The sequence below is a fragment of the Chiloscyllium plagiosum genome, unplaced genomic scaffold (assembly GCF_037043375.1).
Source record: "Chiloscyllium plagiosum isolate Xiang-an unplaced genomic scaffold, Cpla_swu_hap1 HiC_scaffold_1, whole genome shotgun sequence".
Taxonomy (NCBI): domain Eukaryota; kingdom Metazoa; phylum Chordata; class Chondrichthyes; order Orectolobiformes; family Hemiscylliidae; genus Chiloscyllium; species Chiloscyllium plagiosum.
This window is the reverse complement of record NW_028270139.1, coordinates 55,654,607-55,667,072: the sequence shown is the minus strand read 5'-3', so window position 1 is coordinate 55,667,072 and position 12,466 is coordinate 55,654,607. Positions and strand designations below refer to the sequence as shown.

Here is a 12,466-nt window from a genome sequence, read left to right as displayed (position 1 = left end):
ATTTATCTTTATTTGTGTCTTTAGAATACCTATCTTGTTGCAAATGCTGCATGCATTCTGGTAGCATGTCCTTAACTTTGACTTTCAGACATAACTTCACATTCGAGATATACTTAATGCTCAGCTTCATTTCGACAGTTTTATAAACTCCCCAGCATCTTTTCAACTTCCTGTTACCAACTTTCCTTTCCTTCGAATTTTGGTTACCCCTCAGATTCCCACATCCCTGACAAGCTAGTTTAAACAAACCCCAACAGCATAAGCAAATTTCCTTGTGAGAACATCAGTCCTAGCCTGTTAAGATGTAACCCGTACAGCTTGTATTGATCCTACCAAGCCAAAAACTGGTCCTGATGTCTCAGAATTCTGATGCCCTCCCTCCTATGCTAGTTCTCAAGCAAGTGTTCAATCAGTTGATCCTCCTGTTCTTGCACTCACTAGCATGCAGCAAGGGAGCAATCCAGAGATTACTATCTTTGTTAACTCCCTGAAATCTATTCTAAAGACCTAATTTCTATTTCTATCTAGGTTGCTGGTACAAATGTGAACAACGCCTGCTGGCTGATCCTCCTCCTCTTGAAGGATGCCATAGAGTTCTCGAGTCATACAGCACGGGAACAGACCCTGTGGTCCAACTCACCCATGCCTGTTTTCCAAAACTGAACTAGTCCCATTTCCCTACGTTTGGCCCATGTCCCTCTAAAACTTTCCTATTCGTGCACTTCTCCACATGCCTTTTAAATGCTGTAACTGTACCGGCATCTACCGCCTCCTCTGGCAGTTCATTCCACACACAAACCACTGTCTGTGTGAAACAGTTGTCCCTCGGGTCCCTTTTAAATCTTTCCCCTCTCATCTTAAAACTATGCCCTCTAATTTTAAATTCAGGGAAAATACCTTTTCTATTCACCATATCTATGCCACTCATTCTTTTATAAAGCTCTATAAGGTCACCCTTCAGGGAAAACAGTCCTAGCCTATCCAGCCTCTCCTTAATACTTAAACACTCCAGTCCCGGTAACATTCTTGTAAATCTTTTCTGCACCCTTTCCAATTTAATAGTATCTTTCCTATAGCACAGTGACCAGAATTGTATACAGTATTTCAGAAGTGGCTTCCTGTATAGCCTCAATATAATGTCCAAACTCCTACACTCAATGCTCTGACCAATGAAGACAAGCATGTCAAATGCCTTCTTCACCACTCTGTCTCCCTGTGATGCCACTTTCAAGGAACTAAGCACCTGAACCCCTGGTTCTCTCTGTTTGACAACACTCCCAGGCCCTAACATTAATTGTGTAAGTCTTGTTCTGGTTTATCTTACAAAAATGCAATATCTCGCATTTATCTAAATTAAACTCTATCTGCCACTCCTCAGTCGACTGGCCCAGCTGATCACCTGAAGCCACTCTCTGTTATCCTTAACCCTGGCACCACGGAGCAACAACATTCTATCCTGGAGTCATATTTCCTGCCACAAAAACACTTACCTGATCCCTTAATTATGAAATACCTTATCACTACTGCTCTCCCTTTCCTCTTTCTTCCCATCACACATGCTTGGTGCCATGAACTTGTCTCTGACTGCAAACCCCCAAGAAACCATTGCCTTCACTACTTTTGAAAATGGAATACGAATAGCAAAGCACTCCTACATTCACTGCCTGATTTCTTACACTGCATGATATCAACCATTCTCCTGTCCAGAAATCTCCAACACAAAAGACACCTAAAGGCAAATGAATAATGTTTAATATAATTGAGGTCAAAAATAGGGTTTCTTAGCATGGTGACATATCTGGGCCATCGTATATGGGGAGGTTTAGACAACAGTTGAAACTTACATCACAGTAGGAAAAGGTGGGCATGGAATTATAAATGCTGTCAGTTATAAATAATCAAACTGAATGTTAAATACCTATACTAATTTCTATTGACCTGTTATGCATATTTTGAGGAGAGAGATTACTTACCATACATTGCAAATCCATGGAATGGAATGACACCTATGCAGAAAAAGCATATCGGTTAAGTATGACAAACAATAGAATTTTCTTTCACAATTTTTTTTTGGTTATCGATTTACTTATTGAACATACTGACTCAGTGTACAGGTATTGTGACTGTTAATTTCAATTGAGATATATTTATAACAAATGATTACCAAAGAACGGATATCGATTCCAAAATGTGAAAGATTACTTCAGTATGCCATAGCTATTAAAAGCAATGACTGACAGTCACCAATTTAAATGCTGAGCTCAACAGCAGTATCCACAGAAAACAACACACAGAAAAAAAAAGAGGCTGCAAAATGCATATATTGTAATCAGTAAATATTACATGTGCTATTAAAGGAAATCTATCACACTCACCATTTGGAGGGTACACAACAGTATAATCTTCTAATGCAAACTTCCCTATTAAAATACACAAATGCAAAAATGTGAATAGAAAATATGCTTCAAAGGAGGCATCATAGTTTTAAAATAAAATCTTAGCGTCCCTTAGTCAGTCACAAATAACAATCATTTTAATCATTCAGAAATGTTACAATCATAGTGAAGACAGATGCAGAAATATGCAGATTTCATTATTTGATTTTAATACCTGAGACTTTCATGGACTATAAATGATTTTAAAAGGGACATGACTGACCCAAAACAGCTGCTGTGATCACATGACAAGCCCAGGGACCAAGCAGCAGTATCAAAATTACCAATTTAGTCAAGAGGCATTTAAATTCTGAGGAGTCAAAAAATGTGCATCTCTTGTTTTACTAACACTTACATGATAACTTCACATGTTGGATATGAAAGATTATTTGCAGTGCATTCAATTCAAAGCTAAATGCAGCTAGACATGGAATTTACAAACAAGTAGCTTTCTTTGGGCGATACAGAGAGACAAAACAACACTGACTGATAACAGAAAAGACACTGAAAGTTTTTCTCATTCCTTCCTCTCTCTATCTCTCAGAAAAGTCATTGTTCACCAAGAAATCAAGATTATCTGCATACTTTGGCACTCCTGAGAAACATCTAAATCATCAAGTTTCACTCTTGAAAGTCAAGGACTCCAAAACATAAACTACAATGACTCTACTTCCTGTCTGTTCTGGACACCCCTCCCCGACTCCTATGTTTGTGTATATATTTTATTATTTTTCTTGGGTTTCATTGGAATTGAGTTTCTCTCATTTTGATCTGGTTAGCTAAGTTTAATTTAAGAGCAATAGCTATCTATGAAAGAAGAAATAAAAATATTTGTTGCCCCGGACCAAGAAGGGATTTTAAAAAAAGAGCTAATCTATACGCCTCGCCTGTTGACATTAAAAAAACTTATGATACAAACAACTGAACAAACTTGTACCATTTTCTGACAGAAATATAAATTATTTTAAGATTGCGTACTGTTCTGAGTCACTTTGATATATAGGTAGCAACTAAAATCTGCATACTAACAAAGATCCTTTTGTAACTGAACTATAAGCTCAATTATATAAAATGAATATATATAAATTATATATAATTTTATATAATTTTATATAAAATTATATAAAATTATATAATAATATTCCGCTTGCTAAAATTTTCAGTAGATAGACATGTGACACAGGATACAATTGCAAACAGACCTTCTTACCTCTGATATATGATTTGGGGGGAGAAGCACTGCTATAGCTGAAATGATCAAGGACTAGTGTGTCTCGAGAAAAGCATAATAGCACCTGGGAATCAAAAGAAGTATGTAAGTGTAAAATGTTGTAATAATAAATATAGAGATAAGATGACTGATTTCTTATTCAAAGGGGAAAGTATCAATTATCTAATGAGGAAATTTCATTGAAGTGTAATTTATTTATGACAGGCCCTGCCAAAGGTCTACCACCTCACTCAGTAAATGTAAACTAGCAGCATTTCATTTCTCTGCAATCTTGACATAATTGGAGGAACGTCACCATCATTTATGGAAGATAAACATATCGCTAAAGAAATTGAAATGCCAAACTGTAAAACTGTACTACGTACCTTGACGTATGCCTATTTCATTTTCTCAAAGGTGTCGGCAATGCAGCTTATATTTTTAAGTTCATAGCAAAGTGCTCTTCAGTTCTTCCTTTACTGGACCTCCTGGCAGTTAACAAGTCAGTCATCATGAACTTCTGTATTCTCCTTGGCATTACCTTGCCCAAACAGCACTCTCTTCTTGTACTATCTAAAGGTCTTAAATTGTATAAAGTGTACCGTGCTGTCCTGCTTTCCATCACAATACAAACTGAAAAACTGATTCCCACATACTCAATTTTAGTATTTGTTAGTTGGTCAGGCCTATTAGATATAGAGGAACTTTCCAGTTCAATTTTTTAATAACAAAGCATTTAGGTGCAAAAATCCTAATAATGTCTACAATTTAATTCACAGACTGTATTCCATAATTTGCAACTTTTATAATGTTTGATAATTATGTTTCCAAGCTGTTCAAAGATTCAAGATTTTTTAAAGCAACTAATAAATTCAGTATGGCTTACATTTCAATCAATTTAAATGAGGTGACATCACCTTTCCCAGCTAGACAAAACAGACCTAATGTGCAACACTTAAGCACGACTATATTTCCAGATGTAGGTCATATGCAACAGCTTGATGTTTCTTCAGGAAAGCACTGCTTTTTTGTAAGAGCTTACTTCCAACTATTTGGAACAAAGGTTTACCACTTTGAAGAAGGTTTATTGCAAGGAGTACAACATACAGTTTTGGCCCCCATACTTAAAGAAGGATGTAATTGCATTGGAAGCAGTTCAGAGAAGGATCATTGGATTAATACCAAAAATAAAAGGTTTGTCTTATAAGCAGTTTAGTTCTATACTTACTACAATTTAGAAAAATGAGGGGATATCTAATTGGAGTATAAAAGATGCTAAAGCAGATCAACAAAACAGATGTAAAGTGGAGGCTATCCCGTCTGGGGTAATCTAGGACAAGAAGTCATAGTTTTAGGATAAAAGGTGGCAGATTTAAAACAAAGATAAGGAGGTATTACTTCTCTTAAAGGGTCATGAATCTGTGGAGTTCACTAACCCAGAGTGCAGTGAATGCCAGGACACTGAATAAATTTAATGAGGAGACAGATTTTTAATTAGTAATGGGTTGAATGGTTATGAGGACTGGACAGGAAAATGGAATTGAGGCCCAGATGAGATCAGCTATGATCATATTAAATGATGGAGCAGCCTTGAGGGGCTGCATTGCCTACTTTTGATCTGAGTTCATACGTTCTTATATTCAATAAACTATAAGGTTAGTGCTAATATGGTTATACTAAATTTTGCAATACGTTGGTAGAAGGGCCGGCACAGTGGCGCAGTGGTTAGCACTGCTGCCTCACAGCAGCAGGGACCCAGGTTCGATTCTAGCCTCGGGTGACTGTCTGCGTGGGGTTTGCACATTCTCCCTGTGTCCGCGTGGGTTTCCTTCGGGTGCTCTGGTTTCCTCCCACAATCCAAAGATGTGCAGGCTAGGTGAATTGGCCATGCTAAATTGCCCATAGTGATAAGTGCATTAGTCAGAGGGAAATGGGTCTGGGTGGGTTACTTTTCAGAGTGTCGGTGTGGACTTGATGGGCCAAAGGGCCTGTTTCCACACTGTAGGGAATCTAATCTAATTTGTGAGAAGATTTGTAGCTCAGGTGCTCGTTGTTGTGGTTCTGTTCGCCGAGCTGAGAATTTGTGTTGCAGACGTTTTGTCCCCTGTCTGGGGACGTTTTGTCCCCTGTCTGATTCACTCATCCACAGATTCAATCAATAAGCACATCGATCTGGACCCAATATACCGACCACTGCAACGGACAGCTGGAACAGACAACCGGAAGCGGCAGATTCAAACCACTACAAATGCCGGAGGAAAGATCACAGAAGCGCTTCACAGGAGGCTCCCAAGCACTGAGGATGTCACCTAGACAGGGGATAAAACGTCTGCAACACAAATTCCCAGCTCGGCGAACAGAACCACAACAATCTAATCTAATATCCAACATGTAAACAAGTTTTCCTCACACATTCATTTGGCCACAGATTAATGAAAAGCTTGCACTTGCAAACATTTTAAATATCTACGACCACTATTTCCTTAGTTGGTAGAGGTTCAGGATAGTAAGTTGAGTTATTAAATCCCCCTTATTCAATATTGTTACAATTTACCAATTAGGCCAATCTCAAAGGTTTCATCCATCCTTTTTTGTTGTAATAAAGCAATGTTTAAAATTTCATTTTCAATCCGTACTCTATTTTAGTACTTGTTAATTGGTCAGACCTATCAGATATTGAGGAGAAAGGGCTTGAGGTAGTTCCGAATAACAAATGCCAAGAATTCATGGTTCTACTGAGATTTCTATATGAGACAGTCTCACATGTATTCAATTTGATTTCAGATGAGATCCAAATCCAAGAATACTGTCAAATCAAGTTTGAAATGTGCTGAAAGAAGTGGTCTGAGCCATCTGGACATTTTGTGAATTTAACTGAAATTGAGCTAAATGTTCCAACACATGCATGTTAAACATTTAAATTACAACCACAGGATAGGACGTTGGTCCAGAGCTAAAGATCAGTTAAAACCAGACTAAATGAACATCTGCCCAACTAGAATGCAAACTGCAGCTACCTGTCCCAGACTGCAGTATAAATACTGCAAAAATTCTAAATAGCATATCCTTGAAAGAATAAAAATGAAAAAAGTTGATGGAAAGAGCTCCACAACAAGTAGTAAGCACTTCCTTTTATTTGTATATTTTAGACGCTCAAAACTTCAATTCAACTTTCCTCTCATAAGAACTGCAATAATAGAACATAGATAGAACATAGAAAAGTACAGCACAGAACAGGCCCTTAGGCCCATGATGTTGTGCCAAGACTTAATCCTAATGTAAAATATAGTAACTTAATCCACGCACCCCTCAACTCACTGCTATCCATGTGCATGTCCAGCAGTCGCTTAAATGTCCCCAATGACTTCACTTCCACCACCTCAGCTGGCAACTCATTCCATGCATTCATAACTCTCTGCGTAAAGAATCTACCTCTGATGTCTCCTTTCTACCTTCTTCCTAATATCTTCAAACTATGACTTCTCGTACCAGTCAAACCTACCCTGGGCAAAGGTCTCTGGCTATTGACTCTATCTATTCCTCTCATTACTTTGTACACCTTGATCAGCTCTCCTCTCTTCCTCCTTCTCTCCAGAAAGAAAAGTCCAAGCTTATTCAACCTTTCTTCATAAGGCAAGCCCTCCAGTCCAGGCAGCCTCCTGGTAAACCTTCTTTGCACCCTCTCCAAAGCCTCTGTATCTTTCCTATAGTAGGGCAACCAGAACTGGACATAATATTCCAAGTGTGGTCTCACCAGGGACTTGTAGAACTGCAGTAAAACCTCGCGGCTCTTAAACTCGATACCCCTATTAATGAAAGCCAAAACACCAATTGCTTTCTTAACAACCCTATCCACTTGGGTGGCAACTTTAAGGGATTTATGTACTTGCACATTCAGATCTCTCTGTTCTTCCACACTGCTAAGAATCCTGTCTTTAATCCTATATTCAGCATTTGAGTTCAATCTTCCAAAATGCATCACTTCGCATTTATCCAGGTTGAACACCATCTGCCATTTCTCAGCCCAGCTCTGCATCCTGTCTATGTCGCGCTGCACCATGCAGTAGCCCTCTATACTATCGACGACACCTCCAACCTTTGTGTCATCTGCAAATTTACTAACCCACCCCTCAACCTCCTCATCCAAGTCATTTATAAAAACTACAACGAGCAGAGGCCCAAAAACAGAGCCTTGCGGGACCCCACTCAACACTGTCTTCCAGGCAGAATACTTTCCATCTACAACCACTCTCTGCCTTCTGTCAGCCAACCAATTCTGAATCCAGATAGGCAAATCTCCCTGTATCCCATACTTCCTGACTTTATGAATGAGCCTAGCATGGGGAACCCTATCAAATGCTTTGCTGGAGTTCATATACACCACATCCACTGCTCGGCCGTCGTCGACCTGTCTTGACACCTCCTCAAAGAACTCAATAAGATTTGTGAGGTATGACCTGCCCCTCACAAAGCCATGCTGACGGCCTTTAATCAGACTATGCTTTGCCAAATAGTCATAAATCCTATCCCTCAGAATTCTTTCCACAACTTTGGTCTGTAATTGCCAGGGATTTCCCTATTACCCTTCTTGAAAAGTAGAACAACATTCGCCTCCTTCCAATCCTCCGGTACGACTCCCGTGGAGAGTGAGGAAGCAAATATCCTCGCCAGTGGCTTAGCAACCTCCTTTCTTGCCTCCCGGAGCAGCCTAGGATAAACCTGGTCTGGCCTCGGGGACTTATCAATCTTAATGTTTTCCAAACTTTCTAGCACATCATTTTCATCAAGCTTGATCTTGTCAAGACTGTATCCCAGCTCCTCTATATTTTCATTTACAACAAATTCCCTTTCCTTGGTGAAAACCGAAACAAAAAACCCATTTAGGGCTTCCCCTATCTTCTCAGACTCCACGCAGAAATTCCCTCCGCTATCCATGATCGGCCCTACCTCCTCCCTGATCATTCTCTTATTCCTCACGTATGAGTAAAACACCTTTGGATTCTCCCTAATCCTTCTTGCCAAGACCTTTTCGTGCCCCCTCCTGGCTCTCCTCAGTCCATTTCTGAGCTCCTTTCTAGCAAGCCTGTAATCCTTTAAAGCTGTGCTTCAATGTTTTAGATTCATCTGAAATATTTCAACTGACCTGATACAAATAATCTTCAAAAACAAAATAGTAGTCATCATTGCTAGCTGTAAGTTTCACATCCTAGAAGAAGAAAAAGGAAATTCATCAGAAATAACAGAACCTCAGCATACATTTTTTAAAAATTGCTCTATAAACTGTCGTTTTTAGGCAGGGGTGGTTGAGGGCAGTGAGAAAGGGGATGAATACACTATTACAACCAGGTGAAGGGGGAAATTAGTCTCTCTTTTTTATAACTCTTTTGATTGGTAGCAATTATTTTCAAGTCAGTTTGGCACTTATCTTCGAGGAGAAAGTGAGGTCTGCAGATGCTGGAGATCAAAGTTGAAACTTTATTGCTGAAGAATTCCTGAAGATTCCTGAAGAAGGGCCTGTGCCCGAAACGTCGAATCTCCTGTTCCCTGGATGCTGCCTGACCTGCTGTGCTGTTCCAGCAATAAAGTTTCAAGTTTGGCACTTAGCCATACTATAGTTTGATTAAAACATACTAGTCAAGACTAAGGAGCCATTTACAAAGTTTCCTTGAACAAAAGAAGGAATTTTATTACTTATTGACCCTAAGTACAAGAATAAAATGTGAACAAATAAATCGTTTAAGCCTATACTGTCCAGATTTTAGAAAAATTAGAGGAAATCTAACTGAGGTATACAAGACCCATGAGAGAGACTGACAAAGTAAAACTGGTGTTGCCCCTTGTAGGACAATCCAGAGTGAAAGTCATAGCTTTAGGATAAGGAGTAGCAGATTTAAAACAAAGATGAGGAGGAATTACTGCTCTCAAAGGGCCATGAATCTGTGGAATTCACTACTTCCAGAGTCCGATGGATGCTGGGACATAAAATCAACTTAAGGAGGAGATAGATTTTTAATTAGTAAGGGGTTGAAAGATTATGGAGATTGATCAGGAAAGTACAGATGAAGCCAAGATGAGACCAGCCATGATTGTGTTGAATTACCTACTCCTGCTCCTATGTTTAGTGTTTTATGTGACACCAAGGACACATACAAGCACAGGTATAAAGCTTTAAAAGGGAAAGGTAAAACTTAAAAAATGCAGTTTAAAATGTTCTTATAGTCTTTGAGTCTGTATAGTTGAACATGAGACCATAGTTGTATAGCTGAGACCTCGTATTCTCCACAATAATGAAATTTGTAGAGTTGTTTAGATTTGAAGAAAAGTCATATCTGACTCATAATGTTAACTCTATTTCACTCTCTATAGATGCTGACAGACCCGCTGAGTTTCTCCAAAGTTTTCCGACTTATTTCAGATTTCCGACTTATTTCAGATTATTTTCAGAAATCCCAGTATTTTGCTTTTACTCAGAGAAATAATTCACCTGTAGCAACAGTCTTTCCCCTCTCATTTTCTTTTCTCTAAAATCCCTCTTATCAAAGGTTGAGAAGTGAAACCCAAAGGAAAGCCTCATCACCATATGAGGAGAATTCAGAATCTAGAAAAGCAATTTCTGCCGCCCATAATTGATACAGGAAACTATCCCAGTGCCAGTAGCCTTTGTGCAAAGTGATTTTAGCTATGGAACTGTATTTTTTCTGAATTTAGCTGTTACATTCTCAAAGTGCAGAAATTTTATACTTTCTCCCAATATCAGAGGTTGTGTACACGTGTGTTTCCAAGAAGTGTAGTTCTACATACTTGCAATGATTAAGCCTTTTGTTAACAATTTTTAAATATTTGCTTAAGTTTTGTTTCTGAACAAAATAATTCTTTATTGATTATTTAAGGGATCTGACTGGGAGATGAGGTGTACCGTCAATAACTGCAGCTGATGACTTTGTTAGGCAAACTAAGACACAGGAGTAGAAATTAGGCCATTCAGCCCATCGACTCTCCTCTGACAATCAATCATGACTGATAAGTTTCTCAATCCCATTCTTCCGCTTTCTCACCATAATCCTTGAGAATCAAGAACCTATCTATCTCCATCTTAAATATACTCAATGACCTGGCCTCTGCAGCCTTCTGTGGCAGTGAATTCCATAGATTCACCATTCTCTAAATGAAGAAGTTTCTCCTTATCTCCGTTCTAAGAGATCTTCCCTTTACTATAAGGCTGTGCCCTCAGGTCCTAGTCTCAACCTCTGAGGCATAGCACAGATACAATGCTGCCCATTCCTCCTATAGTGAAGCAGCTGATTGACCTGCTGAAGATGAGGCTTGAATGTTTAGATTGGTGCAATACAGTTCAGACAAAGTGCACTGGATAAACTTTGCATGCTGTCCCCTGCACATCAGTAGCAAACAAAGAGTGGATGTGATAGATACTAAAAAGCTGGGAGAATAGCAGTCTTCTGAGCAGAATGAACATCACCTCCAATATGATGAAAAGATGCAACATTGGATGCAACAGGACTAGTCTGACTGAGAAACCACAGCCGCTCTTAGTACACACTTCTACCCTTGCTCTCATAACTCCACAAAAAAATAATTTCTCCCTTTACAATGCCTCAGCCAGGGATGGAAGATGAATAGAGCTATAATGAATATACATAGTCACTTGCAGCTGGCAATTGAAAGACTGAACTTACATGAGAAGTAGGGGTTCAATTAAATTAGGCATCTCATGTTGAAACATCAGCCACAAGTGTGCAAGAGGGCTGTCACAGGTCTCAGATCCCTTCACTCCTTGATACCCAGCTATGCCACTTGTGGGAAAAGGGCAAAAGATCATTTTTTTCATACCTTGTAGATGAGGTTATCAATTAAAAGATCATGTTGAATCACATTTGACTTCAGTTGCTCATAATACAAAGAATCCTGAAAAAAAAAGAAAAGAATAGTCAATACTTCAATCACAAAAATAATATATTTAATAAAGTTCAAAATATCTTATAAATGTTATGGAAAAGCTGAACAGACTGCAGCGCACAAGTTTTTTTCCCACTCTGCAGTTTGAATAATTCTCACTATGATGACGAGTACAAGAACATCACAAATATTTTGACACTGTGGCTATTTCTATAAGCTCATAGGACTGAGATTTTTCCAAAATTTAAACATTTTCACCTAATTGCGCAAGTGAGGAGTGCAGTTATTTACCTAAACTTTGCTGGGTTTGGACAGGTGGTGTTGCTGTAACATGTGCTTCACCAACATGAATCGGCTACAACACGATTGGCGAATTGTGGACACTGTTTGGATAACACAAACTTTCTACTGAACAGGTATAGCGATTTTCTATTAGCGAAACTCCACAGTGCGATTTTCTAAAGCGCAAGTTTGCAGAGGAACACAACTGCCATGTTATAGCTGAACGATTTGTAGAAATTATTTTTTTTAAAAAAAGAAGCCTGCTCTATTGAAACGTTAATTGGTCAGATGATGACCTTATGATTAGGAAGGTCACTCATCTTCATGTTTCTGTGTCTGAAGAAATGTATGTGTTTAACTAAATGACATAACTCAGCAGCAATGGACTAAACTATCGCAGAACAGTTCCGGTCCAGGAAGCTGATGAGTGGACCTGGAGGTCTACTTGTAAGGCAGGTATGACATAGGACATTTTGATAAAAACAAGTCAAAGAAAAGAATTCACAATAGTAGATTGATGAATTGAAATGAAAATTAGAAGAGAGGGAGGATGTTGTGGAGAGGTTGTTGAAATAACTTGAGGAGATGAGGAACCAGAAGAACATTTGTTAGAAAGGGAGAAATG

General features: G+C 38.8%; 1 protein-coding gene across 3 annotated transcripts in view; it reads right to left on the bottom strand.

Annotated features, from left to right (window-relative positions):
- The window catches only part of tbc1d19 (TBC1 domain family, member 19), a 140,673-nt gene that overhangs the window by 27,348 nt on the left and 100,859 nt on the right, over positions 1-12,466 (bottom strand). For all 3 annotated transcript variants that reach the window (XM_043693561.2, XM_043693542.2, XM_043693551.2), the window contains 5 exons: positions 11,494-11,568; positions 8,789-8,851; positions 3,646-3,730; positions 2,376-2,420; positions 1,974-2,006 (listed from right to left, as the gene is read on the bottom strand). In XM_043693561.2, the coding sequence (XP_043549496.1) occupies positions 1,974-2,006; positions 2,376-2,420; positions 3,646-3,730; positions 8,789-8,851; positions 11,494-11,568 (301 nt within the window). The remainder of the gene's footprint in view (positions 1-1,973; positions 2,007-2,375; positions 2,421-3,645; positions 3,731-8,788; positions 8,852-11,493; positions 11,569-12,466) is intronic.